We start from the raw sequence: 27,253 nt of genomic DNA, 5'->3' as shown, positions 1-27,253 counted from the left end.
TGCCTTTTTTGGCACCTAAATAAATGTTTGTAATTTTCATGTTGGAGTCCATGATTGTCTGGGCAAAGATATAGACTAGTACAGGCTAAACCTACTACCCAAGCTCAGGAAAAATCAATCCAGAATGCAGGTGGTGTACAACCTTGCTATTAGCAAGATTATTAACAAAATCAACTCACCAGTGCCTTGTGAATTTCAGGAAATTCCATGATAAGTTCCATGTTTGCACACCAAACCTACCAACAATATGGCCGATTTTCGCACAGCGTTGCAATTCAGGCGGAAAAACGAATAAGGTCTATAAGCCTGACTGTTTTGCTTGATATGACATGACGTAATATTCCACGTTAATCTTAACGAAGAAATAGAATATTTATTAGAAATTTCTGGAAAAATTAGTTTTGTCTTGAATATATCAATCTCAGTATGAGTGATTGGGATTCAGTTACAGTCATTCACAAAAGACTACCAAAGGGAACCACTGCTAAGTCTGAGCAGGTAAAAAATTACCTAGTCTATGCATATTGTTTCAAGCAACACCATGTGTTTGTATTTTGTAGGCTAATAGGCATAGCCTAACCCTTTTGACTGAGTCAGTTTGAGTGTTTTCGCTTAATTTAGTAGCTATAAGAAGAATATACCAATTAATGCCGTCTTGCATTCTCTCCACATAGGCTAGGCTATACTAATGAACTCACCATAGCCTATATACTCCAACTAGTCAGACAATTTTCTCTTAGACATAGCATGAACATCTAACTTGGTGGATAATACTTTGTCCTAGCCCTTCTGATATTAATCCAACTAGGTAGCTAAGTAACTTCCTGCCTAGTTAAATAGGCCTATATGTCAGAAGATCTAAGACTCAGCATTATTACCTTAAATCACAGCTTGGAGTGAAATAAGGACTTTCGATCCTGTTGAATCACTCCTTATGATGACTGTTGTTGTTGGTTAAGTTCTGGTGGAAGATTCTGGTGCTTCCCAGTCAAACTTCCATGGTGTATCTTTCCACTCAGCATCCAGATGGCGTTTGAAAGCATCTGTTGATTCAGCAGCCACCGTGTCCTCCTTGAGGTTATTCCAGAGGTTCTCAATCCGATTCGAGAAGAAATTGCATCTTGCTCCAGTTGCAGCGTGATGTTTGCGGATTCGTCTAAGGTGTCCTCGTGTTTTGTGGGAGGTGTCGATCTCCAGGATCTCATTTTCTCGATTGGTTGAGAGGAGTTTGTGCGCCTGGATCATGTCTCCCCGTTTCCGTCTATATACTAAGGAGGGGAGGTTGAGTTCCTTCAGCTGTTCACTGTATGTCTTGTTTTCCATGCCGACAATCATCTTAGTGGCCCTTCGTTGGATTTGCTCAAGAACTGCCTTGTCCTTTTTGAATCGAGGGGTGGCCAGTATCATCCCCACCTCCAGTCTAGGTCTTACTAATCCCTTATAGAGTTTGGTAATTACGTGTTTACTCCTACTGGTGATGCTGTGTTTGATGATGCCTAGAGCTCTACTAGCATTGGCTGAGATTTTCTGTGAGTGGGAGCTGAATTTCATCTGAGAGTCAACGATTATACCAAGGTCACTCTTCTCCTGGACAGGCTCAATTGTGTGGTTACTTCCAGAATTTTGGGTCATGAGGTACTAATGTTTGGGGTTTTTGTGTCCGAAGTGTATGACCTTGCATTTTTCTGCGTTGAATTCCAGCAGCCATCTTTTGACCCAAGAGCACATGTGGTTGAGATCAGTTTGGAGGGATTGGATGGAAGAAGAGATGTTGGCAGGACCTATGAGTTTTGAATCATCCGCATATAGGGTGGTTTTGTTGCTGGTGATGAGGGTTAGCTCATTTATGTAGATGTTAAACAGGGTGGGGCCCAGGACGCTGCCCTGGGGAACCCCACTAGTGACTTTGATTTCGTCAGAAAGGACATGGCTATTTGGTCCAGTTATCACTTTCACTTGCTGTGTTCTGTCCCTCAGAAAGTCCTCTGTCCAACTGACCACTTGTGGACTAACAGATAGAGTAAGTAGCCTGTGAATGAGGTATTGGTGACAAACCTTGTCAAATGCTTTGGCTAAGTCTAACAATATTATATCCACAGGTAATCCTCTCTCTAGTAGGTCAGTTACAAGACTATATGACTCAAGAAGGTTTGTGTCCACCGATCTCTTTGAGCAAAAACCATGCTGACTACTGCTGATAAGTGAGTTGGCCTCAAGATGGTTAATGATACGCTTGTTTATGATTCTCTCCATGACCTTGCATGCCACACATGTAAGGCTGATAGGTCCACATAGGTCCACATGATTATCCACATAGTTAGATATTTTTGCTGTGCCTAAGGGAAACAATTTATCTGGTTAGTTGGATATTAACCCAAAACTGCTTAGAGAATCTTCTTATCTGCCTATTTGGATATATATCCAAAACACTAAGCTATGTTATTATCCAACTGGGTAGATATTCTGTATATTGCATAGACAGTCAAATATTCAGCTAGGTAGCCTAGGTAGAGGTGTAAGAGTCTTAATAATGTTATTATCTAGCCTATCTAGCATGATATTTTATCTTGATACTAAGTGTAGTTAGATATTATTTTTACATTCTATAGAATGTAATTTTTTAAGAATATCCATTGGGCACCTTCTCCTAAGAAATAAACTTACCTCTTTAGTCAGAAATGCATCCTGAATCCAAAATTAACATACATTTGCATCAGTAATGGGTATTTTTTTTTCAGTTTGTATTATTGACCTACAAATAAAGTAAACATACCACTTAATGCCTTTTAATCAACTGAAAAAATTATCTGTTGTCTGTTTTACTCTATAAATAAGCCATGCAAGTCCTTAGGCAATCATGACAATTTCTTTGATGGTTGTCTAAAATAAATTCCTCTTCTATCTTTAGTGCTCATATACTTTTGCACCATTTTCCTTCAGGCAAATAGTGTCACAAACAATCCAACTAGGTTCTTGAGGTCACAACTAACTAAATTTTGAGTCCTGCCAGCTAGGGCTCAATGTTGTGCTTAGGATGAAATCACAATGCAAAGTCAATCCCAGCTGGCTTGCATCTTGAATACATGCAAGGCTTTGACACAAACTTTAATGTCTTGCTATGTGTAACAGGAAATAATAAACCTTATTTGTTTCTAGTTTATTTGTGGAGCAGTAGATGTGTCTAAAAGGAATTTAAAAATGTAGCTATGGCAGTCATATTTTTGTCCTTTTGATCTTTTTTGTTTTAAGCTTTATTTGCATATTAAATATAAGCATTAATTGTTTTAAGATTCATTTATATTAGTACTTGTTGTATGTTTTTTTGCTATGATTGTTTATTTAATTTCTGTTTGTTTTGGGTTTCATTTGTTCTTTAATGGTAATTTCTGATTGTTTTGAGTTTGAATTTTAACAGGTATTTGTATCTGCTGATCTTAAATTTAATATGGCCTTTACTTTTCCTTGAAAAACTTTTTTGGAAAGTTTTTTCTTTTATTAATTTCAAAAGACTGTCAGAAGCTCTCATAGGGCCAAATTTGCTTCATATGTCAAAGCAAATGAAAATCAAACAGAAACAATCAAGACAGCAAGACAATTTTTAAAATTAATCAAATGGGAAATCTATCAAACATAAAAGTGGTTAATAAAAGATTAACCCAAAGCAGTAAAATATAAAATAAAAAAAAAATCATGTCCAGAAACTAGGCATAGGCAAGGAGGTATTTTCACCATTAAATTGGTCAGAAGGATCCCTCCTTGAAGAATTGACAAATTCTAATGCTGGGCCAAAATGCACATTTCTTCTAGACTCTCTTGCCTAGAAAATGCTTGGATGATTCCCCATCTAGGGGTTGGAGGAGTGTGCATCCATTCACCAATGCAATAGGAATAACCTGGTTGATCTTTCTGCATCTAGTCAATACAGCTACATTCTATGGTATTTTTTGCAACATAATTATTTTTGTATCAAATGGAAAATGAACCAAGGTGACTGCAAACCCTTGATGTTGCTAGTTGTCAGTAGGAAGATACATCTCACCAATATCTTCAAATATCTTGATCTTTGAAAATCAGACTACAAGTAAATCATTAGTAAACTGACTAAACAATAATGGACCAAAAACAACCATCCCCACATAACTTTATTCAGAACTTAACCTAATCAGAATTTTGCAGTCCCATCACACACCTACTGTTCTCTTCCTATAAGACAGTCAGAAATCTAAGACACAGCTCAATGACTTGAATATAACTTCAAACCTGATCTACCATCTTTCAAATGTCATTGATTATATCACAAAACTGTATGTTACAAGAGGTTTTTTTCAAAATTCATTTGGTGGAATTTTGTGCCCCTAATGATTGTGGACGTATGCAATTCCCTTTGAGTGAAAAAGAGTGATGTTGCCTAATTTTGGATCTCCTGACCTTAAAACATCTTAAATCTGTTCTTGGGGTGATTTAGGATTTTGTCAGCAATTTTAGCAATTTGTGTCACAGTTATGTTTTTTGTTTAATTGTTAATAAAATCATAGAATGAGGCAGATATTCACTATGTTTCAGACAATTTATTGGAAGTTTTGATAAAAACTTTATATTTACCTTGAACTAAAACATTCCAAAGAAATTAGATTCGAGTATCTGAAGTGGCCTTCTCATATGGGAAGTAAACAAGAATCCTGGCCTGCAGAAATTGTTGAACCTTTCAGAAACTGACCCTTCAGTTCAGATTGGGAAAATTTAGAATTGATACTAAGTTTTCTTTTATTTAAACTTTTTCATAGAAATCATTAGAATTTGAAAATACATAATTCTCGGAAATTGAACACAATAAAAGGTGTATTAAATGGTAAATACAAATGTACTACTTGAATTAAATGGTTAAACAAAGGTAATATTTCATGTGTATATTTTCTTTTTGACTTTCGTAAAGAGGGCTGATTTAAAATCTGAAAGTTAATCCCTTACAGTCACAAATAATGACATTATATTTTTTTTTACCACCTCCATTTTAGTTCACCATTTCTCTCCAGTTTCTCAGTTAGCTCCACCAAGCTATACTGGGTTCTACAACCAAGTTGAATTTAAAGTGGGGTACCCATGTTTGTGATATCTTCTGCCAAGTTAGCATGACCAGTGTTAACCTAATTAACTCTAAATGTCTGAACTCAGAGTGCTTAAATATTTACATGTCTTTTGTTCCCCCATTCATAGGCATGGAGTTTTTTATTTATACAGAGGGAGCACTGACATGGTCCAAAAAATTATACAAGGTTTTTCAAATGTAAGTCAAGAGTGACATTACAACCAAACAAATTTTTCTGTATATGAGGTCTACCCCCCCTCAATCCCTTACTCTTGATGTGAAAATTTGACTAGGGTTTAACTTAAAGCATTTTAAAGTGCAAAAAATAGGAGTTAGTAATTAAAGCTTTGGGGGAAGGGATCAAACTCTAGTGAAGAGATTAGGCAGTTATGCTGACAAACTTCAGTTTTAATGTTTCTCTTTACTATCATTAAAAAATACTTGTCTGTTGAATTTAAATTTGGTTTAATCCAAGATATAAGGGGGACTCCTGCTTCTCTCAACCTCAACTGGTTGCAGTGAAGTTTTAACTGTTTTATAACAACACTTTGATTAAATTTTAAAATGCACTAAAATGAACAATTTCTGTTCTATTGAAACTTCTCTTAAAATTCTAAAGCCACTGATTTGATATAAAAAAACATGGTGAATCAAAAACATGCACCCCTGACATAAAAAGACATAACATTTTCACATTTTTGTAGTTAGGGGTGTGAAAATTATGTTAGGGCTCTTGGGCATTGAAAATGTGAAGGTGTGATTTTTCTTCATAATCTGATCCTTTTTGAGGGAGAGGATGAGCCTTTATCTCCTTTTTGAAACAATAGAAATTTAGTTAACTGATGTTTTGCTGTGTATCTAGTTAGGCTTACACATCTAGACACATGTCTGCCCAATCAATATCCAGGCTTTTCCCATTCACGTTTAAAATTTGGGTCTTACAGCCAAGTATAATAATAATAATAATAATTTATTTATGACCCACATATGAACATTATAAATGACACTGCAGAGTAACAGAAAATATAAAAGAAAAAATAACAACATCATTACGAAATCAAACAACAACAAAAAAAATACAAATTAACCGATATCACGATGAAAAAAAAAACTAAGGGGTCAGTGACAGAAACAACATTACTAGTATTCATAATCATATTAGAAGACACCCTGGCCAGTTGCGCGCAAGCATCAATGACACCATAACGGGATACAATATTTCTATTTTTAAAATGGCCGGGTAAATACATCAGACATTTACAATATCTAAAGTAACCACTTCTAAGTCTCTGTAAATCTTTTTTCCTCAGTTAGTGGTGGAATCCAGATAGAAAATTTACACCTGGAGAGCAAAAACTATTCTAAAGCCGGGCTAGGCCCTTACAATTATAATGCCCTCTATTTGGAGATATCTTACCATATGACACACAAATATTTTTTAATGCATTAGTAACCAACTCAGAGCAAGTTTTGTAAATGGATGGGCAAAACAATATACCAAGCCACTTGACTTTATCCAAACAAGGTAATGAAATCAAACTGAGGTTTAATGGAGATACAGAAATGCTACTATTAAAACACATAAACTCACACTTTCCCATATTAACAGATAGGTCAATATCACTAAGTAGAGAAGACAGCTTGCAGAAGTTCTGAGCCAGCCCTCAATGAGAAAAACTAACTAAAAGGACATTGTCAGCGTATGCAATATAACTTACACCAATATCACAAAAAACACAGTAGGAGATAGATGTTTTAAACAAGTAGTGAGGACACATTTAAATATATAAGGAGATAAAACTCCTCCCTGTCTAATGCCTTTCCTAACAGCTACCAAATCAGGAGTATTTGACAGCCACTTAATACGCACATAAGAATTATCATACCAATATCGCAATGTAGAAATAACTGAATAATTGACTCCAGAACAAGCAAGGGAATGCAAGGCCTGGGTGTGAACAACATTATCAAAAGCCCCGGAAATGTCTACTGTGCAGCAATACAATGAACGCTTCTGGGCAAAAGCTTCCTTTAACAACTTGCTGAGCACATGATGCGCCTGGGGGGCAACCAACCCCTCTTCTAAATCCTAGTTGAAAAGACGAAAAATCACACTTAGAAGTTATTTCGGGCAAAAGGACATACTCAAAAATCTTACTCATAAAGCAAGATACAGTAATCAGTCTATAATTCGAGCATGAATCTGGATCTTTACCGCGTTTAAGTATAGGCGTGACACTACAGCAAGAAAACTATCAGGAACCAGAGATTGAGCTATACAAATCTGGAATAATAACTGCAGGTGGTTCAACAATAATGGGCAATCATAGGCAAAATTCCTAAAGCATAGGCCATCACAATCAGGAGAATCTGATCTTTTTACTTTCTTCAGTGCCAAATGTAAATCGCTCATACTTATCGCAGGGACTCTATATTGACAAACAGACACTGGCAGGACCAAACTAAGTAGATTATAAAAATGTTTCTGAACACATTGATTAAATACGGAAAATATGTCAATATAATGGTGCACAAAATTCATAAGGTTCAATTCTGACTGAGGTGGGGGAGAACACTTACTGCTATTGATAACTCTATTCCAAGTCATTTTACTATTTGGAGCATCCCATGCATTGAGCCTTGCATTACGTAAGCAAGATTTGTATTTTTTTCTTTGTTTTTTGCTTGACTGTAAACACAGCACCAGAGGAAGGTTGATCGCAAGCGCTCCACAATTGCAACCAAAACTTTGTGCAGTTCTTTACTTTTTTCACTTCTGGATGTATATTCCACAGGGGCTTGCGAGACCCAGAACGCACGTGCTCAATTGGAACTGCAACTTTTGTGGCCAACTTCAGACATGCCACTATCTGGTAATAATACAAATTTAGGTCTTCCTTAGAATCAGGGCACTTTATCGAAGTCTGGAGCAAGTGAAACAGAACTTTAATAGTTGAGAGTAGAGTGCATAAAGTAGTAATTTACATCTCAGCGTTTATCCAATTCCAATCGGGATTTTGATACCATTTTGAATGAGGACCCTTAAAGTGGGCTTGAACATCAGGAGGCTCAATTAGGCACAAAATAGGGAGATGGTCATCATTGATTTTATCTTCATCAACAAACACCTCGGATTTAATTAGACCAGACTTAGACACAATAATATGGCCAAGGTTGGATTTAATGGAGCCTTGATTATGAATGTAAGTATAAGCCAGGTTCTTAGCAGCAACATGATAGACACTTGGCAGAGAATCTAGCAGGAGTTCAGATTGATCAGATGAGGTCAATATGTCAGTATTCATATCCCCAGCTAAGATCCAATCAACATTTTTATCTGCAAATTTTATGAAAAGAGATTTCAGTTTATGGCAAGCTTTAGCAAAAGCAGTAAATGACTGAGTGTTTTGATGATTGCATGGGAGATACACATTTACAAAAGCCATGTTATTACACTGGATTGCTAGAATATTAGCATCAGAATAAATTTGCATAGGCTGATATCCTGACCAAATGAAGATAGCAGTGCCGCCAGAAGGGCAACCGCAGGTCTTTTTTGCTTCTCAAATAAATATCATGTGTAGCAGACGGCCTTAAACTGTTTGTATTAACTTTGGAAAGTAGATGCTCCTGTAGGAATACAACATCAAAATTTAGCAGCTCGTCAATTTGCAGATCCTTATCTTTAGTACCATTAATGTTCAGAGAAACAAAACTTCAGGCTGTAGGAGAAGTCATCATGTTGTCTTGCCAAGCGCATTTCTCAGTACCGAGCATTTTAAACTAAAAGAAACATGATTTCCTCTGCAATTGGCACACTTAGGAGCAACTGAGCAAGGGTGTTTTCATGAGCCCCAGCACAGCGGGAACATTTTGGTAAATCAGGAGAACGTGGGCATCTAGCAATAGTGTGATCTACCCCTTGGCACCAGAAACAATTGACCTGGTAATTCTTGGTAGATTTCAACACGAAAAAGCTCATATCCAAGTCGGAGACCATGGTTAATTGCATTTTTCAGTGCTAACTGATCCAGAAATTCCAAACAAAAACATTTTGAATGTCCTATTTTTATAGCACGTACTAATCCCAGTATGCTTTCCTTTAGAGATGATTCTGATACATTTTCAGGGATACCCCGAACAATACCAAGTGCTTTTTTATCAAGGACCTTGGTTTGAACATTAGGTAGGCCCTTAGAGGCTGAGGTGGCAAGGGATACGGCTGACTGCCTATCTTGAGTAACTACGATCCACTTTTTATTCTGATTATCAGGTTTTAGACTTAAATCCCTTCATGACCTTCAAGCGTATTCAATTTATCTTTTCAAAAACCAGGATCACTTAAATTGGTAGGAACATTCTTCACAATTACTGCATATGTAGGTTTATCTTCAACTAAAGGGTGAGCGGCGGAGGGGAAAGGCGGCTGGGTTTGAAGCTTTTCTGACAAAGCGCGTAATTCATTAAAACAGGCGTTTACCTTACTACTAAGCATGGAATATGCCAATGCAGGAATTATCGGGATTTCACTTGCGTTCCTTATCATGAAGTCCGGCACATCCATATCTTCAGAGTCGCATCTTTCAAACGCTGCAATAATATTGGCAATACTATTTTGTTGGGCGTTGTTACCAACTCGCCTGGGTGGAACTTCCCTCGGAAACGCTTTCTGGAGGAAAAGCTTTCTTGCATCTAACACATCAGTAGCTGAAAAAAAATCCAAAGCAGGATCTTTAATCGAATTGTGGGAAATCCCTTGTTTGAGATTTTTCTGTATGAAATTCAACACTGGATTATAAAAAAGTTTATCTTTTGCCCAAATTCCAGGATCAATCATTTTCACTTACAGTAATATAGTCCATAAATTGTAATCCCTTATTCCACTTATGAAACCAAATTGCTTCGATTAATTGTGTTCGTAAATCATAAGCCATATAAACTTATGTAAATGTCCAGAAACTAGTTTAAAAGATTAAGCAAAGGTTTCATATATAGGTCAGGAACTATAATCCTTTGAAATATTGCGAAATCTAACTAACTTCACTGGGATTGTAATTCAATGAAAAAGCTTACTGGTTTGATAATGTTAATAAAATATCCAATTTATGAGAGGTGCGTTCACTTTGAACTCTGAATCAATACTCAATACTGTATCAACTTGTAGAGTCTAGAACTCTGTGTTTAGGGTTTTGAATTTTACCAGTCAAGAAGCCCCTTTTGCACTATGTCTGTCATCTGTGCTTAAAAGCAGCATATACATGTATGTCTGGATCAACTTCCATGCTTAAGGCCAATGCAGTCAGTTTTGGGCATAAGGGGGCGGGGGGGGGGGCATTGCAGTTTTGGTGGTCTTGCATGTGATTATGCAAAATACAAAAACTTGTTATTTTTGTATTTTTGTTCAGTTAAGGTTTTTTTTTGCTTAAAATGAGTAATTTAAAGTGTTGATGCTGGGTCTAGACAGGTTGTTAGCATACTCTGGTTTTCAAGATATAGAAAAGAAGCTTATTAACCATATTGCATACCAAGGAGGTACATTAAGCAAATAAAACTTGCAGCCATGTTAAAATTATGCTAAAACATTGTTCTGTTGTTAAGACCATTGTTATTATATTATCTTCTATCATAGGATTGTTTCAATAATCTGTTATAGGTTGTGAATGCTGCACGAAGGACTGGAGCAGCAATTGACACTCAAGTAAAATGTAAGTGAAAAGATTTTTTTTGCTTTATTTTTTACCTCATCTTCTTTTTTTACAGGTGTGCAGTAGAACAAATAAAATTGTTACAAACAAGCTCTTCTCTGCAGCTAACATAAATAAATGCAAGTAATATGATGAGCTGTTTTCTCAATTGATTGCTATTAGCATAATGGAGGCTAGCTGGAAAGACTACTTGTGTAAACCCACAAATTATTTGTGAAAGTAGATCATTACATTGTTAATACAAGCGCTTGTCAACTTCTATTCTTTTAGGAAATTTAAAAAAAAAAAAAAATATGAAAGTAAAGTGAGGCTGAAACTTACCATAAACATAAATTGTCCTTTACCTGAATTATTCCCTATACAAAAAGCAAGTGGTGCATATGTTTAACCTATGTTGATGGTCTAGCTTTATTGTCTAATGAAAGTAAATAAAATCAAAAAACCCACATGGTAAAAGTAAATATTTACATATTGTCATGATATTTACAAATTGTCACAAACAATTCACAAAAAAAGTCTTTTGTTTACTTGAATTTGGGACTGAAGATATACTATGAACATCAATTCAAAATATTTGCCCGTTTTTATTTCCCATGCTGGCCTAATCCTTTGCACTTCTATTGATATTTTCTTCTCCATCTCTGGTCAATTTGGCCTAAGAAATTATCTAGTAAAGAAATAGTTTCCTTTTGTTTTTCCAGTAGAACAAAAGTGGGTTAAGAGTGCTTCTATAATCAGAGGCAATGAAGATTACTGTCCTTTTTAACAAAAAACCAACAATTAAAAGTTTTCTAAGTTTAAATTCCCTTTGGAAAAAAGCTGGCAGGAGTATGTCCTATATCTTATCACCCACCAAAAGCTAATGATATCTCAAGTCTTTGGGATTCTAGTCCACTACACTTCAATATATTTATTAGGTTGTTTTCCCTTTTTTTTAATGTTGTTATTGTTATTGTTAGTGCTTTTGGGCTATCAGCCCTTTGCACCCATTACGTATATCAAGTCAAAATCTCACAACCCACCAATAACTTAGTGGAGAGCCAAGGAAGAAAACTTGTCTAGGTTTTACAGACACTGTAAAACTTTTAGTGGCACTCTTCTTTCTTCTTATCCAATCATTTTTCCTTTTCTTCACACTTTTAACATATAAATACATCAAAACACCTGGTGGGAGGCACAACACAACAAATAAATGCTCAGCTGTTTAAATCTAAAAATATAACACAAAATAAGACACAGTACAACAAATCCATCCTTGGTTGTTCAAATCTAAATGTAGAATGCTTGAACATAAAATATAAAATGCTAGGCTATTCAAAACTAAATTTCAGAAGAAATCATAAAATCCTATCCAACTTTGTCAGCTTTATGAAACGGCCCAAGCGACTAACAGAAAGCTTTATAACCCAGCTGGGCACGTGCGTAAATGTAAATATTTTTTTAATGTAAAGAAAATGTGAGCGTATTTGATTTATTGCTTTCTTAAAGATGGCGCTGCAACCAATAAGCACCCTGTCACCACTTTGAACACTGCAAAGCTGGATCGTGAAACTGAGGAGTTGAAACATGAAAAATTACCCCAAGATGTTGGCAAATTGATTCAACAAGGACGAAACAAATTGGGAATGACACAAAAGGATCTTGCTACAGTAAGTTGCACTCTTTGATTCATTTTCTTCCTGTTACTCTTCTTTTTTCTTTTGTCACCAAACTACTAAACACTAGTCTTGCGTAAAGCTCAAAGTTGCTCTTTTTTCTACTACTAAAACAAAAGTTATATGGAAAGTAAATAAATAGGCTAGTGGAATTTTGCAGGCATCTATATTTTCTATTTCCTTTGTTTTCTCGCTTAAGACATAGTTAAATATAAAGTTGTCTAAATGCTGTCAAAGTCACTACTGTCTGGGGGAACGCCACTTGTTTTTTTTTTTTACCAAATTTTGAAAACTATTATTGTTCAATTTTCTGACTGCTGCAACAGCACACAACAGAATTCCACTTTGATAGCCTGTTCGAGATCTTAGCTGATTCTATCACCAAGCTCCTTAATTTTAAGGCTAGAGAAGAAGCAAATTTAATGAAAACTGGAAAACGGTAGTACAATAATGACCTTGCTCTCTGTTTGGCTAAAAAACTGTATACTTGCCACCACAGTAGCAAAGTAGTTCCTTTTTTAATACTATTTATATTTGCGTTATTTTAATACTACTTTAGTCTTAAGACAAAAGCAAACTTCAAGACTTTTTATGCAAGTTAGCCAAAAGAGCCGAGCAGTTTGGGTTACATATCAACGCCCCCAAAACCAAAGCGATGTCAACCACTAACTCACCAATGAATATCCAGTTAGGGACTGAAAGCATAGAGCAATTCACTGACTTCTGATATCTTGGTAGCACCGTCTTGTTTAGTGGCGATTCCGAAAAAGAGCTGAGAACACGAATAGCCCTGGCAAGATTGGCATTTCAGCGACTTCGACCAGTCTGGAGATCAGCGAAGTACTCACTCCAGCTAAAACTTCGCCTTTTCAGAAGCAACATCCTTTCGATCTTGATGTAAGTGGTGTTTTTTTCAAATGTAACCGCTGAGATGGAACAACGAATCAATGCATATGAAAACAACTGTCTTCGACGCATCTCGAACACTAACTGGAAGGATAGGATAACAAACTTGGAAATTCGCCACTACACAAACCAGCCTGATGTCGCTGATGTAGTCAAGCAACGAAGATGGCGCTATCTTGGACATGTTATCCGTATGACAGGATCGAGACTACCGAATATGCTTCTCCAGTGGCAACCAGACAACACGCGTCGACGAGGAAGGCCCCGAAACACGCTTCGCAGGACAGAAGAGCCCTTCATGCATCCTTAATCCCAGAGTGGAAGGACATCTACGCCATAGCTCATTTGCGGGATGATGGGGGGCTGTTGATGGACGCCCTGTGTGCCTCTGGAGGTACAGGAGGAGCTAAGGTCTAAGATAAGGATTTATATTTGCGACAGAGAAACTAACATACAAGTTACTGTGTTCTTTTTTCTCACAATCTGAGTTAACCCTTTTTTTAATTCATGAACATGCATTATGGTTTTTTCTTTTCTTTTTTTAGGCTCATTTATTTTTCTATCAAATATGCATAACACACTAAATATACACATATCTGGCAGAGAGACTAGCTCGTTTTGCACAGACAAAGCAAAAACAATAAGGGAATAAACTGACTTTTAATCAAAATGAAAGACCCGACGCAAAAATATATAAGAAAAGTATCATATAAGCTGCAATTGAATTGACAACCCCTGCCTAGCGAGCCTGAGTGTTGTAAGATTCTAGAAAGTACTGGTCTCAGACCATTCTGAGGGCAATCAATAATTCAGTATTTTTCATGAAAAACTATTGGTTTTGGAAAAACTGTTAAATGTGGAACCAAATGAGAAAACTGCTTTGTTATTATAGCATCTGGAAGTTAGAAAAGATAAAAAAAAGACCGAGGAGATAAAGGCTGCGTCCCAGGAAGAGTTCAAGACAAAACGAAAAGTGCACACCAGAAGTGCATCAAAGATTCGAAAAGTGCTGACACAAGTGATACAGTGACACAATATCCCAGGGGAATTACTTCGAAGGGAACAAAAATAAATGTTGAAGAATTAGTAAATATTTTCCTGAAAAGCAAAACTTTGCCTTTTATTTAAAAAAATGAAAAACCTTTTTTATTTTAGTCTTTGATGTTATAGTTTTTTTTCTATATTTTAATTTTACTTTTGTTATATATATATTTTTAGCTCCTTTAAATTCTAAATCTTTCTCTTTGTCTCATTCTGCCAGTGGCGGTTCATAATTGACGATATAGCTAATATAGACCTTTATAGGCAATATAGGCAACTTTTTGTATGTGTAATATTCACAGAATGTAGTTTTTTTTTTCACTGGCCCTGTGTGGCGAAGTCCCATTTCTATTTTTTTATTTATTTTTTTTTCCCACAGAAAATCTGTGAGAAGCCACAGATAGTAAACGAGTATGAAAATGGAAAAGCTATCCCAAATCAGCAAATTTTGGCCAAAATAGAAAGAGCGATTGGTAAGTAATATGCTTCAAATGCTTATGATAGGAGGTTGTTGTATCTGCCAAATTAAACTTGAATTTTCACCAAAAAAACAAAATTGTAAGCTCAAATCAATCGAGAAATATATTTCTCTTCTTAATATAGTTTTGCAGCACTGCTGGTAGATTTGTTTATGTGAGGTTTTTTTCTCTTAGTTTTAATGCATGATCTCTTTTTGCGAGCGGTAATTCGAAGAGCCATCTTTTTATCTTACTTGGGGGGATTCGATACCGTAAAGGATCACACTATTTCGTCCATTTTAAACTTTTAGTGTGTATGGCCAAGCTATTTGTAATTGATGGAGGGGTCTCGCCATAAATTATAGAGCTTGGTAGGAGATCGGAATAAACGACCGAAAACTAAAAGCTTACACCTACTTTCTTGGAAATCTTAGAAAAAATCATTTAACTCCTCCTGTTCTGAGTCGGAGATAGAGATACTTAGTTCTAACGAAACTTACATCATTAGAAAGCATGATTTTTTTTTGATTAAACAGAGCCGATTTTCCTATTTAAAGTTCAGAAAAGAACAGTCTCTAAAAATGTTCTAGCATACCTGATATGAAAACGCTAAAAAATGATTCAAAGGAAATACCATTTTAGCAATTCGGTAGCTTGGGGTGTTGCCCGATTTGATTGAAAACCTTGCCGACACGGGGGTGTAAAATTGGGGTGTTGCCCGATTTGATTGAAAACCTTGCCGACATGGGGGTGTAAAATTTCATTGTCCTTTTAATCCAATTTATAGTCAAACCACAGATTTTTAATATTTCTCAATGGTTGCTAGTCCCTTTGCTAATGGGCCCCTTGTTTTTGAGACGGTCAGCCGACACTGAGGCTTGCAAAATGATGATAAGGTATCGAATCCTCTTTATTCTTATTATTATGTATATTTGATAATTGTCAGTTTCTACTTATGCTCTTAAATCTAACCTGTTTTTTTGTTTAGATCAAAAGGAAATGTAGTTTTATTTTATTGTCACATATTTCCCTTGTTTATTAAATTCTTCTATTTTCACTTCATTGATAACTTATTCTGGGTATCATTTTACAAAATATTATTTGGGAGATTCCTTAGTAAACTCTGCTCTTTTCTTAATGCTGGCTAACAAATCTGGTCTTACCTTTTGCCACCTTTTCATGATGTAACAGGTAATAATAAACTCGGTGTTGTTACATCAAAGTGTCGTATAAGTCATCCTATTCAAACTTAATCTTTGCGTCAATATAAATGAGCAACTTCGGTGCCAAAATTCCAATTAAGTCTTGAAATCACCATTTTTGTGCTCTTTTTTATTGTAAAATATTACCCAATTCATTAACGATCTGAGGAGAATGGTGATGAATTATGTCAAAATAAAACTTTGTTAGCTTGCTCCGAAACATAAAACTGAACACAATGTTGTTATTTCTTTAGTTGTATTATGTACAATTTCAGGACTACATTACTTAACCTCAAAATAAAACCCCCTAGAAATCGTCTAAAACAGTCTGGGAATTTTCCTTGACGAAAACACTCATTAATTAACCCACATAAAACTTCAGCTATAACAGGAAAAATACATTTAAGTGTTTTTAGAGTAATATGATTGCTACCAGATGAATTACAACCCAACCCATAAATATTTTTTTTAATTTCATCAACTGTTAGAAGTCTAAGGTGAAGAGATACATCAATGGGGTCCCTCAGTAATAACTTGGACGTTGGCTCACCCCTATCAGGTACAACTGACATAGCTAAAATCAGACCAATATTCGAAAAATAACTCTGAAATTCATTGCATATGTCCTTTTCAGAATTCAAATTCTTTCCCATTAAACTAACTAACTCATCAGGTACACTATTTATTTTTAATCCAATTACTTCTTTTATTAGTCACCAGGTTTTCTTAGGGCATCCTTCGACCTCCTTAAACTTTTTCTCAAAATATTTCTTTTTTTCATTTCTTAAAATTGTATTCAACCTATTTCGATAAATTTTATATAATTGCTTATTTTCTTGTGTCGGGTTAATTATTTGAGCTCTAAACAATTTATCTCTTACATTTATTTGCTTCAAAATCACAGGACTAATCCAAGGTTTTTTACTTGTGTGCTTTCTATTAAACGGTTTCAATATGACTACTTGACTTATCAAACTCTGCAACTTTTCATAAAATAAAACAAACTTTGAATTAGCGTCCTGATCATCGCCTAGAACATCGTACCAATCCTTCTTTTCTATATCATTTTTAAGTTTTACCATCGCATTTTTACTGATCACTGGAATCCTTGATTGTTTGCCTTTAACCAGCTTCGTGACAGTTCTAAAGCTAGCTGAAACTCTATAGTGGTCAGATACATCGTTGATAAGGACCCTGGGAAGACTCAAGGGTACATTAGAAAGGATGTTATCCAGAAGCTTAGCTGATGTTCCCGTAATTCTTGTAGGGATATTTATACAAGGATGAAACCCATTAGATAAACTTCTATTAATAAATCCAGTGCTAGCAGATGACTGATCTATAAGGTCAATATTAAAATCCCCCAAAATAAAACATGGCATAGAGTTAATTGGAAGTTTCATTAATTGTTCTTCAAATAGGTCCATAAAGTCTTGGGAGCAGGCTATGTGGAGGTCTATATACTACAACAATACAAAAATTCAAATTCTCTCTAGTTATGGAGCAGGCTATAAAGTCCATAAAGTCTTGGAGCAGGCTCTGTGGATGTCTATATACTACAACAATACAAAAATTCAAATTCTCTCTAGTTATATGTAAAACAAAACACTCGCAAACTTTCCCTCTATATATTGTAAGATCTTCTCTTATTGAAACCTTATAATCAGCCTGAATGTGAGCTGCTAGGCCTCCATGTTGGTAATACTCGCGATTCCTTACGTATAAATTATAACCAGGGATATGTAGTAATTGCGAGTTATTATCATTTAACCACGTTTCAGTTAAAGTGATCACCTGAAAGACATTAGTATTTGTTAATTCCGATAAAAAATTATGCGCAGAATTCAATCCCTTACAATTCAAATGAAAAATGTTAAGGCCAAAATGGCCCCTATCACAATACAAGGGTAGTGCCCCTTCTTTAAAAATATACCTTGATGGTTCATTTGTAAAAATCTCAGTAGTATTAATATCTAGATTTCTATTTATCTTTTCACTAAACTTGATAGAAAAATCAACCCTTCGACTTTCAAGATGCAGGACATTGTTGTTCCCAGGAGGAAAAATAATATCTCTAACCATCATCAATAAAAGTTAATGTATGTGACGGTAGAGGGTGGCGGTAGCAAAAAAAAATCATTATCTACTAAACATATATCTAGACCTAGATAAATACAAAAAAAATAACAAAATAATTCCGGCAAAGCGGACATACAATTTAAAAAAGCACATTATTGCAAGCTTCATGGCACAAAGCAAAACCATTCAAAAAGACATCAGCCCGCTACCACCCACTCAAAATAATTTCACATTAACAAACATTTTAAATTGTTTACTCAAAAATAAAAATTATCATTGACCCAAACATTTCAAATTCATCACTATCAACTTTTCCATATCTATTTGATTAAACCAAGCGAAAAAGAAAAGATAATTAACCAATAAGTAAACTAAACACATTCAATAAAACACTCATTTTTAGCACCTCTGGAAGCTGTGGAGGGAGGAGGATTATATGCCAGTTCCTCAATCCAGTCATCACACGTCAACTTCACTTTTATACCACCCGGACGTCCAAACTGAAGATGTGGTGGAACTCTGTTTGACACCCATGAAATGATACCCATCGTTTTAAGACACTTTTTTTTTAATAAAGTTTTTCTCTTGCCTCTCTCACAGAAAAAAGGGCATCATCACTCACATAAATGTTTCCCTTCTTTGCTATATTTCTTCCTTTAAGCTTCTTCCCATTTTTAAGGATTTCAATATTGTTTCCACGGTTTTTTACATTAACCTTAAAATATTTCTTATCCTTTTTTATTGCAACAACTGAAAAATGGGGTATCACTGGTAAATTTAGTCCATCCGTACATATCTCGGTAAACATACGTTTGGCTTGATCTTCATCCTCATAGACTGCATTCCATACAACCACATTGTTTTCGTTAAAATACTCCCTATCCTAATTGGTGCGTTTCAAATTGAATTGACAAAGCCATTTTTTTTCTTTGAATATCTGCTTCCTCAATGTACTGTGTTTCAGTTTAACACAAATCCAAATGTAAACTCTACAGAACTAACCTCCTTTCATGAAAAATAAATTTTTGCTCTTTAATTGCCATAAGGACCTTGTGAGACCTCTTAGGCAAAGAATATTTCGGAAACTCTTATGCATGCAAGGATACCATGAAGCATTTATGTGAAATATAGGACCTATACATGACAAAGGAAATTAAGAAGCAGCTCAATAAAAAAAGAGATCTTGGAAAAAATACAAAGCAACTGAGAGTCGAGACCAGTACAAGAAGTTCAAAACAGCAAGCTATAGAATGCAAGCATAATCCAAAGAAATTTTGGCAATATGTGTCATGTAAAAGTCCTGGTAGGCGATCAATATCTAAACTAACTGCTTCAGGAGTTGAACTAACAGATGTCAAAGAAATTGCAGATGAACTGAACCGCCAGTTTCTGATTGTTTTTAGTAGCACATCAGATACAGACCTACCCAATGTTCACCCTACGCAAATCCACCATCAAATGGAACCCATTGAGATTGATAGTTCCGATTGATGATCCTCAGACGACTTAAATTGGTAGATGTCAACAAATCAGTTGGGTCAGATAGGTTACATCCACGTCTTCTAAAGAAGTTGCTGATGACATTGCCAAGCCACTCCCCAAATATTTCGAAGCCTACCTGAGTGCCAAGGAAGTGCCAACTGATTTTAAAACAATATTTGTCACCCCTTTGTTCAAAAAGGGAAAGAAAACCAGTGCAGAAAACTACCGTCCCATAATCATAACTTCTGCTATTGCTAAAATCCTTGAAAGAGTGGTAAATGACTGTGGTGAAGCATTGCAAACTTAATGGCAGAACTTCAAAAAACGAAAAAACTTCAAAAAACGAATCAACACGAAGGTTAGATTGAAACTTCTATTACCACGGCACTAGTAGTCCGAACAGTCCGAGGTTGCATAGGTCCCTGTGATGAAGCTGGTATGAAGTATGTAATGGGTAAGTCAGAGGGCGTCTTTCAAAAATGTAGAAGTGCACTAAAGGGTTCTGTAATGTTGCCTGTTTGTGTGTCCTGTTTTTATGCTGTTTCTATGCTCAGTCAGGAAGATCACCCATCCAACATGGTTTTCAGCCAACAAGGTCTCTAGAAACAAATCTGCTGGATACAAGTGATGTCATAACAGGCCTGATTGATCATGGCTTACCTGTGGATGTCTTGCTGCCTGACCTTCCAAAAGTATTCGACAAAGTTCCACATATACACTTGAACAAAAACTCATGTCATGTGGAATTAATGGAGACCTTGTGGGCTGGATCTCAGCTTTTCTTACAGATGGATAAGATAAGATGAGATATTTATTTCAAAAAACGTCTATCACAAGCCCCGAAGGACCGAATTCGCATTTCGAAGTCACAAAACCAAAAAATAAGAAATATCATAAAAAAAAGCACAACAACTAAAAAAACTGGCAAGCCAATGCCAAAAACGACAATATCAAAATGGCAAAACCATTCATTAGTCAAAAACCATTAAGCGGCAAAATGTCAGAAACTGAAAAAGGTAAAACTAAAAAAGAGTGAAATAAAATTAGTGTTAAAAAGGTTTAAAAGATAGCATATAAAAAGGGGGAGGAAACAAAAAAAAAATCGAACGAAACATAAAACTTGGGTGTCACCAGTACCACAAAAAAAGGAAAATTAGCAGTTTATTTTATCCGTAATGAAGGATACAAAGGTTTTTTCATACCTGGAGGTCAAGCAACGTATAGGGGACAAGATAGGAACGGGTTCAGAAACAGCACGTGGCAGGCGGTGTCTGGTTGGGGAGTGTCTTTTGGGGAAAATGTTTTCCGTGCGAGGGTTTATTATTGCATTTTTTGCAAAACGGAGGCACAACATTCCTCTCCTCTGCTCAAGCATTTCCAGCTTTGCTTTTTTAGAAGGAGTGAGTACGGTACCTTACCTTTTTTAAAAATTATTCTCAGTGCACAGAGAGTGAGGCTATTTATTAAATAAGGAGAATCAATCCTCTCTGAGAGATATGGAGTCACCAGTGGTGTCCCGCAGGGTAGTATCTTAGGACCTACCCTATTCAATATCTATATAAATGAGATTTGTCAATTAACTACAAAAATGTCCAACTCTATGCTGACGACTCAAAATTGTTTGGTGCAGTCAATCATGAGTCACTACAAGCAGATTTTGACCCGCCGTGCAAGAAGTGGGGTAGGAATGTTACTTAACAGTTTTCAAATTTGTTGGCATATTTTGTTTGAAAATACTATTTTTACCTATTAAAATTATTTTTACTCAAAGAAAAGCTGTCAAAACAGAAGTTGTGCTCCGCCGTGCAAAAAGTGGGGTAGCATAGTAGCAGTGCAACTTGACAGTTTTCATGGCCTAGTAAAATGTGTTGGCTGATTTTGTCTGAAAATACCAGCGCTTCTACCACCCCGACAGATTTCCCCAAAAATCTGTCTTCTCAAAAAAAAGCGTTTCCCCAAAAATCCTCTTTCGTTCAGGGTTGCCACCCCTAGTGATTTATCACTAGTGACAATCCACCTCTAGTAACAATGAACTTGACATAATTTTTTCAATTCTTTTCAAAGTTTTTATCTCAATTACTTACTTCCCATAAAAAACCAGAGATAGATTATTGTACCATTGCCTTTCTTCCTATGTTAGTTCAATCATGTTGTTTACAGGACCATATCATTTAACTGACGATTCTCTAGTCACTCGTGGTAAAGCACTTCATTTGAACACACGTACGTTCAGTGCAATTCTGAGCATCGATGCAAAGAGGGTTATTTTAGCTGGACCGTGAGTTAAAATTTTGTTTTCTTTTGCCATTCTATTTAATTTTCAAAGGTCTGAAAAATATAAGAGAGTTAGATTGAAAAATTATTCTAAAGCGTAAAGGGAAAGCATGGTACCTATGCAGAGAGGGGGAGGGGATTTCGTGATAAATTTGGAGATATTTTCATGTATCGAGCTATAAATCAGACGAACGTACCACTCGAGACCTTTGTTTATACTCTTTCAAAACATAACCCTCGTTTTACTCAGAAATTAAATAGGCCCTTTAAGATGATACCTTTTTCTCTTATTTTCTGCTATTTAGTGTGAGTCTTATCTTCTTTTACTCTAGGTTTTGAGCATAATATATTAATCTTAAATACATCATAATTGAATGCATGATAGATTGAAGGGTACTTATGTACTATACAACCAACACTCAAGTTTACGCTGTGTGAAGCTAGAGGAGAAACCGGTTCTATCTCTCTGTATTAAGAAACAATTAGCTTACGCTCAGTGGAAAACAAGTGGCAGGTGACGGAATACATTGGAATTATATAACTTGGGGTATAGGTCCGCACATTAGGGGGGGGGGGAGGGTATGTTAGTTCATGTCAGGTTACCCCCCGCCCCCCTCTAATGTGTAAATATATAGCTCAAATTTGTTTCTAAAGTATTATATTTTCATCATGTTTTTGTATTTTTTTATTAGGATTAACCTAACTTCACTTCTTGAGTGTTGGTGGTATAATACATAAGCACCGATTAAAGGAATTGATCTTTTTACCAGGAATTTTCCCCATTTAATTATGTAAAAATTAAGCACTTTCCTTTTTTCCTTGAGAATTTTATTTTTCATATAACCTTCTATCTTCAAATGTATTCCCCTCCTCCTCCTCCCCTCACAATTGTGATTCTGATGCCCTCTCCTCTGCAAAATTTTTGGCGGCCATCCATGCTTGATTGAGGGGTTCAACTACGGTCTAGGATCTTTTTACGGTCTAGGAGAGTTGTTAAGTGAATAAATGAAATTTTACAGAATAGATATTATGCTCAAATTAGGAAATTGGAAACTTTTTCTAATATCTAGGCCTACCTACTCAGCTTCTAATGCTTGAACAATTATTAACCCTGCATGAAGGCTAATCCTGAGATAAAAACAACAAAATAAAAAAAAAATGTGGTAGAATTGGATTTGTCACTCAGGACTTTTCCTAAGCATAATCTTCTTACCGTAAAAATTGCAGCCTCTCCCCTCTGTCCCTCTTAATAAGACAAAATTAAGCTGTAGATTACGTTCAAATTTATGGAATAGTTGATTTAAACGAAAGCGACCCCAAAACATGATTCATAAAAAATCGTATATTATGTATGTTTCCTTGTAAACTTTTGTATTAATTTCAGACTTTTTTTTTTACTAACGGTTGGTCTTTATTTCTTACTCTGCTACCTGATGTCTGTGTTTGAAGATTGGCAAAACAGTTCGTGGTAATGAACTGTAAGTAACTCGACCGAACAGGAACCAAAACTCTAAAAAAGAAACTACAAAACAAAAAAGAGATGTTTTCGTTTTTGATATTTTTTCTTTTACCATTTGATGTATTTCTTCTGAAATATCTATTCCCAGGAAATGTATGTATCTCTTCTCACGCTACTGCTTTTTAAAACTTGTTCAAACTAAAAGCTCAGTGAATTTCATTGTTCCAATGTAAAAACTTACTTTTTCGTCGTTGTTATCCCTTGTCCTTGTGGACAAGTTTTTACTTACTCCACTTCTCTCCAACTGAAAGTGAATATTTGTCAAAATCTTGCACAAATAGCCAGATTCTCTCAAAACTGTTTATTCGTCAGTTGAAAGAACCTTAAAAGGGCTGGTAGCTATACCAGCCCTATACCACCCCGTAATAGGAAAGCTGGAACGTGGAAGATTAGTAGCCTAAAACAGCCATACTACAATGTAGTAGCAATTCTCTATTTATTTTGGGGATTAGATTAGGACGAAACTAATATCACAGCTTCATAATGCATGTTACTGCCGGGCTGCCAATTAATATTTGTCTCCCAGAAAATCAGATGATGCTTTTTATAGTTATAGTATAGTGGTCAATGAGTATCAAGCATGCAGTTGTGGGTATGCATTATTTTTATAATACCAGTAGCAGTTGAGTATACAACCCCATCCATAAAGTAACAGCAGTAAGCTATATACAGTATACTTCAGACTTTGAATACTATACTTCACTTGCAGTATTAGAGTAAATATGATACGGTACTTTTGATAAAATGGTACATATAAAATTATGGAGTAAGCTATTTATGGCTAGTATACGGCTTGCCACTGAATTCACAGTGGCAAAAATTCACACTTTTCTGCAAACTTCACGTATAAAAATACTTTTTGCTCAAAGAAAAGCTGTCTAAACACAAGTTGTGCTGCTGAAGTGTTGGCAGCTTTTGGAATTCTGCTACTGGCAGCTTTGGAACTTTTTGCGCACCTGATCTTGACTATGTTCAAAACTGGGCAACAACATGGCACATGAGCTTCAATATTGAGAAATGTAGTGTTATCCATTTTGCCAAGTCCTACCCAGGTTTCAGGTATACTGTGGCCAATCCAGCTGTAAATAACGTTCAAGAGCTGCAATGCAAAGTGTGGATGGAGACAGGGATCTTGGAATCATTGTTGACAACCAGTGTAAATTCCATTCAAACTGCAAAAAGACTGTGTCTCATGCAAACTCTGTCCTAGCAGACTTAAAGAAAACTATATCCAGTTGGTCTCCCCGTGTTTTGGTGAGGTTGCACAAGCCTCCTGCGAGAACAGTGCTTGATTTTTAAATTTGGATATCATCACAAAGACACAGGGGATGAATGTTTAAAAGAGCTTGAATTATCTACACTGGCTTACCGACGATGAAGAGCTGATATGCTTATGACATATAAGCTTACTTCACAAGACCCCCCCCCCCGCTCCCAATTCATTTGCCAATTTTCCAAAATATTGGCACTGATAGTAGAGGACATTCAAAGAAGCTGTTCAAACCGTCTGTCAAAACGACACCGACAACAGTGTTTCTCCTGCCGTGTGGTAAACCCCTGTAATAGTCTGTCATATAAAACAGTCTCAGCACCCAATAATGAAGTGTTCAAGAAGTCATTGGATGTTGAATGGAATGGTGTTCCCTGGAAGTACCAGTGGAATGCATTTGATTTTTAATCATTCACATCATCAAGTATGGAGCATGTAACAGATCAAGATGGATCTTGAATTTATCTGAAGTGCAAATTAAGGTATGATTAAGTGATTAGTTACAAATAACAGGCTGCTTTTTTGTCGGATTTTTTAAGTTCCTAGGTTTCCTTACTTTTACTTAGGCTTATGTTCACTGTACAAGTTTTTGGTATGCAGTTTTTCTTCAGTCCTACGCTTTAAGGTAGTTTAATGCATTAGTTTTTTACTTTTGTAGTCTTATTGTTCTAACATAAGACGGCAGTTTTGCAACCATTCGGTAGCTGATATTCAGCTCTATCCATCTACTATTGGACATTTACTTTTCTTTGCATTCATTTTAATTTTGAGCTGTTTTTCTTCAAAAACTACTTCAAAGTTACTGATCAAATTTTTTTTTTTCTTCAAATGATTGTTCTTTAATTCGAATCGCTTCTTGGCGAAAAGGATTCTCTCCTAATCCTCTCTTTTGTATTTCTTTTTAGGTTGAAAAGGCATGAAAAGCATTTAAAAATAGAAAAGTTTCTATTTCTTAAGTAAGCTTAGATCATTCTGTAATTAAAATTCTAAGCAATATAATAATTCTGTCTCGGTGAATAGATAGATATGAAACTAACGAGCACAGTGATCTAAGTATCTTATTTTTTCGGTACAAGTTACATTTGTTGCCTTGTCAAGAAATAGCAAAATTCAGAGGGAAAATAACCTCGAAGCAAGTTTTGTTTCTAAACCAGGTGAATTTTATAGTAATTCAAAACATTAAACGTTTTGCACGGTTCTCGTAAATAGGCAACCAATATTAAGTGGCCCAAGACTGTAACCTCTAAATGCCTATTGGTTACTTTGGTCTTGGGGTGACTCATTCAAAATAACCTGCAAATGGTTCCACTGTCGTCTTGTGCCAATTCCAGGTCATTTTGTGGGGGATCAGATCTGTTTTTTTCCCCTTATAATGAGTACATTTGATGTTTTCTCGCGTTTGTTCTTCAGTCATTTCAAGTAAACGCTGCGTCTGTCGAACTCTATGGACTACGTTTTCCCTGCGGCAGATCGGTAAAGGATTTTTCTTTTTCAGGGATGAAATTGCGAGGGAAGGATAAAGGCCAACCCTTGGTGCCTCCTCCTAAGAAGAAGTGAGTTTTGAAGGAGGGGGCAGTCTTTGGATAGCCAGCGAAGAGCAGTATTGTTACAAATTGTCCTATTTTATGAGACATTTGGTTTTTGTTAAAAAGTTACAAAAGGTCAAGATCGCTTATTTCTGCTCTTGTCTGGCAGTTTTTTTTTGTTTTTTTTTTAAATTGTGTGTTTTGTAATACTTTATTCAGTACGGATTTACGAACATATGTCTTGAATAAATTCTTTAGTCAAGTATAGAATTTTTGTTTAATTTTCCAATTTGTGTTGTACCAGACACTATTATGGCATAAATCAAATTTGCTGTTACCGTATTTTAAAATTTTCAGAAAGCAAACGATTCCTATTAAATTCGTAAAATTTGCTGTTTCATAAAAAGTTAAGATGTTGTACACTTTGGTTTTTTAGTAGTGAGATGTTAGCTTGCAGTGTTCTGTGCTTCTTCCTATGCTTTTTTTTGCAGGGGAGTTCTGATATCGGTATGACAAGAATCTCGTGCTAATCTCTAGTTTTCCGGGACAGAAGACTTTCCGAGACAGAAACTCGTTACGGTCAGCAGTCATTTGACCGCAACCTCAGTTTTAAAGCACGCATAACTCAGAAGGGGCTCATCTTTTAAAATTACGCAATTGTGGCAAATTTATTAGAGATTTTAAAAAAGTGGCTAAAAAAAGAAATAAGTATATAAGTTGCAATAATTGTAAATAAGTATAAGTTGCAACAGAAGTTTGGGCTTTAGAACCAGGTTTCATCAGTAAATTCGTATCTTTTGCAGGCCTATGTTACGGAACAAGTACCGTTTTTCTTAAAAATGCCGCAAATTATATAAACAAGACAGTGCGTTTCAGCGTGCTGGGGTTACTTATTCGCTAATCGAGACATCTTCCTTTATATAATTGATGTGTCTGTAGCTCTAAAGAAAACTTGTTTATTTGTATTAATTAAGACATCAGAGGTGTAAAACCAAATAACCCGGTTGGCTTGTTCTCATGGTACAGCATCAGACTTTCACTCTCGGGGTA

The 27,253-nt window shown here is 35.8% G+C and overlaps 1 protein-coding gene across 1 annotated transcript; it reads left to right on the top strand.

The window, feature by feature from the left end:
* Positions 1–341: 341 nt before the first annotated feature.
* mbf1 (multiprotein bridging factor 1) lies at positions 342–27,253 on the top strand. Its single transcript, XM_089088217.1, has 5 exons — positions 342–498; positions 10,740–10,791; positions 12,280–12,440; positions 14,773–14,866; positions 26,173–27,253. The coding sequence occupies exons 1-5, from the start codon at positions 427–429 to the stop codon at positions 26,232–26,234; spliced, it is 441 nt and encodes a 146-aa protein (XP_088944343.1). The 5' UTR covers positions 342–426; the 3' UTR covers positions 26,235–27,253.

This window comes from Artemia sp. Qi Xiang Cuo, chromosome 4 (assembly GCF_049724085.1).
Source record: "Artemia sp. Qi Xiang Cuo chromosome 4, ASM4972408v1, whole genome shotgun sequence".
Taxonomy (NCBI): Eukaryota; Metazoa; Arthropoda; class Branchiopoda; order Anostraca; family Artemiidae; genus Artemia; species Artemia sp. Qi Xiang Cuo.
The sequence above is the reverse complement of the archived record's forward strand: the minus strand, read 5'-3'. Positions and strand labels throughout refer to the sequence as shown.

Bases quoted from the DNA above. Each gene is read 5' to 3' on its own strand.
- mbf1 (XM_089088217.1), top strand. From the start codon at position 427: ATGAGTGATTGGGATTCAGTTACAGTCATTCACAAAAGACTACCAAAG. The intron at 10,792-12,279 runs GTAAGTGAAAAG...GCTTTCTTAAAG, and splicing joins AATTGACACTCAAGTAAAAT to ATGGCGCTGCAACCAATAAG. The intron at 12,441-14,772 runs GTAAGTTGCACT...TTTTTCCCACAG, and splicing joins CACAAAAGGATCTTGCTACA to AAAATCTGTGAGAAGCCACA.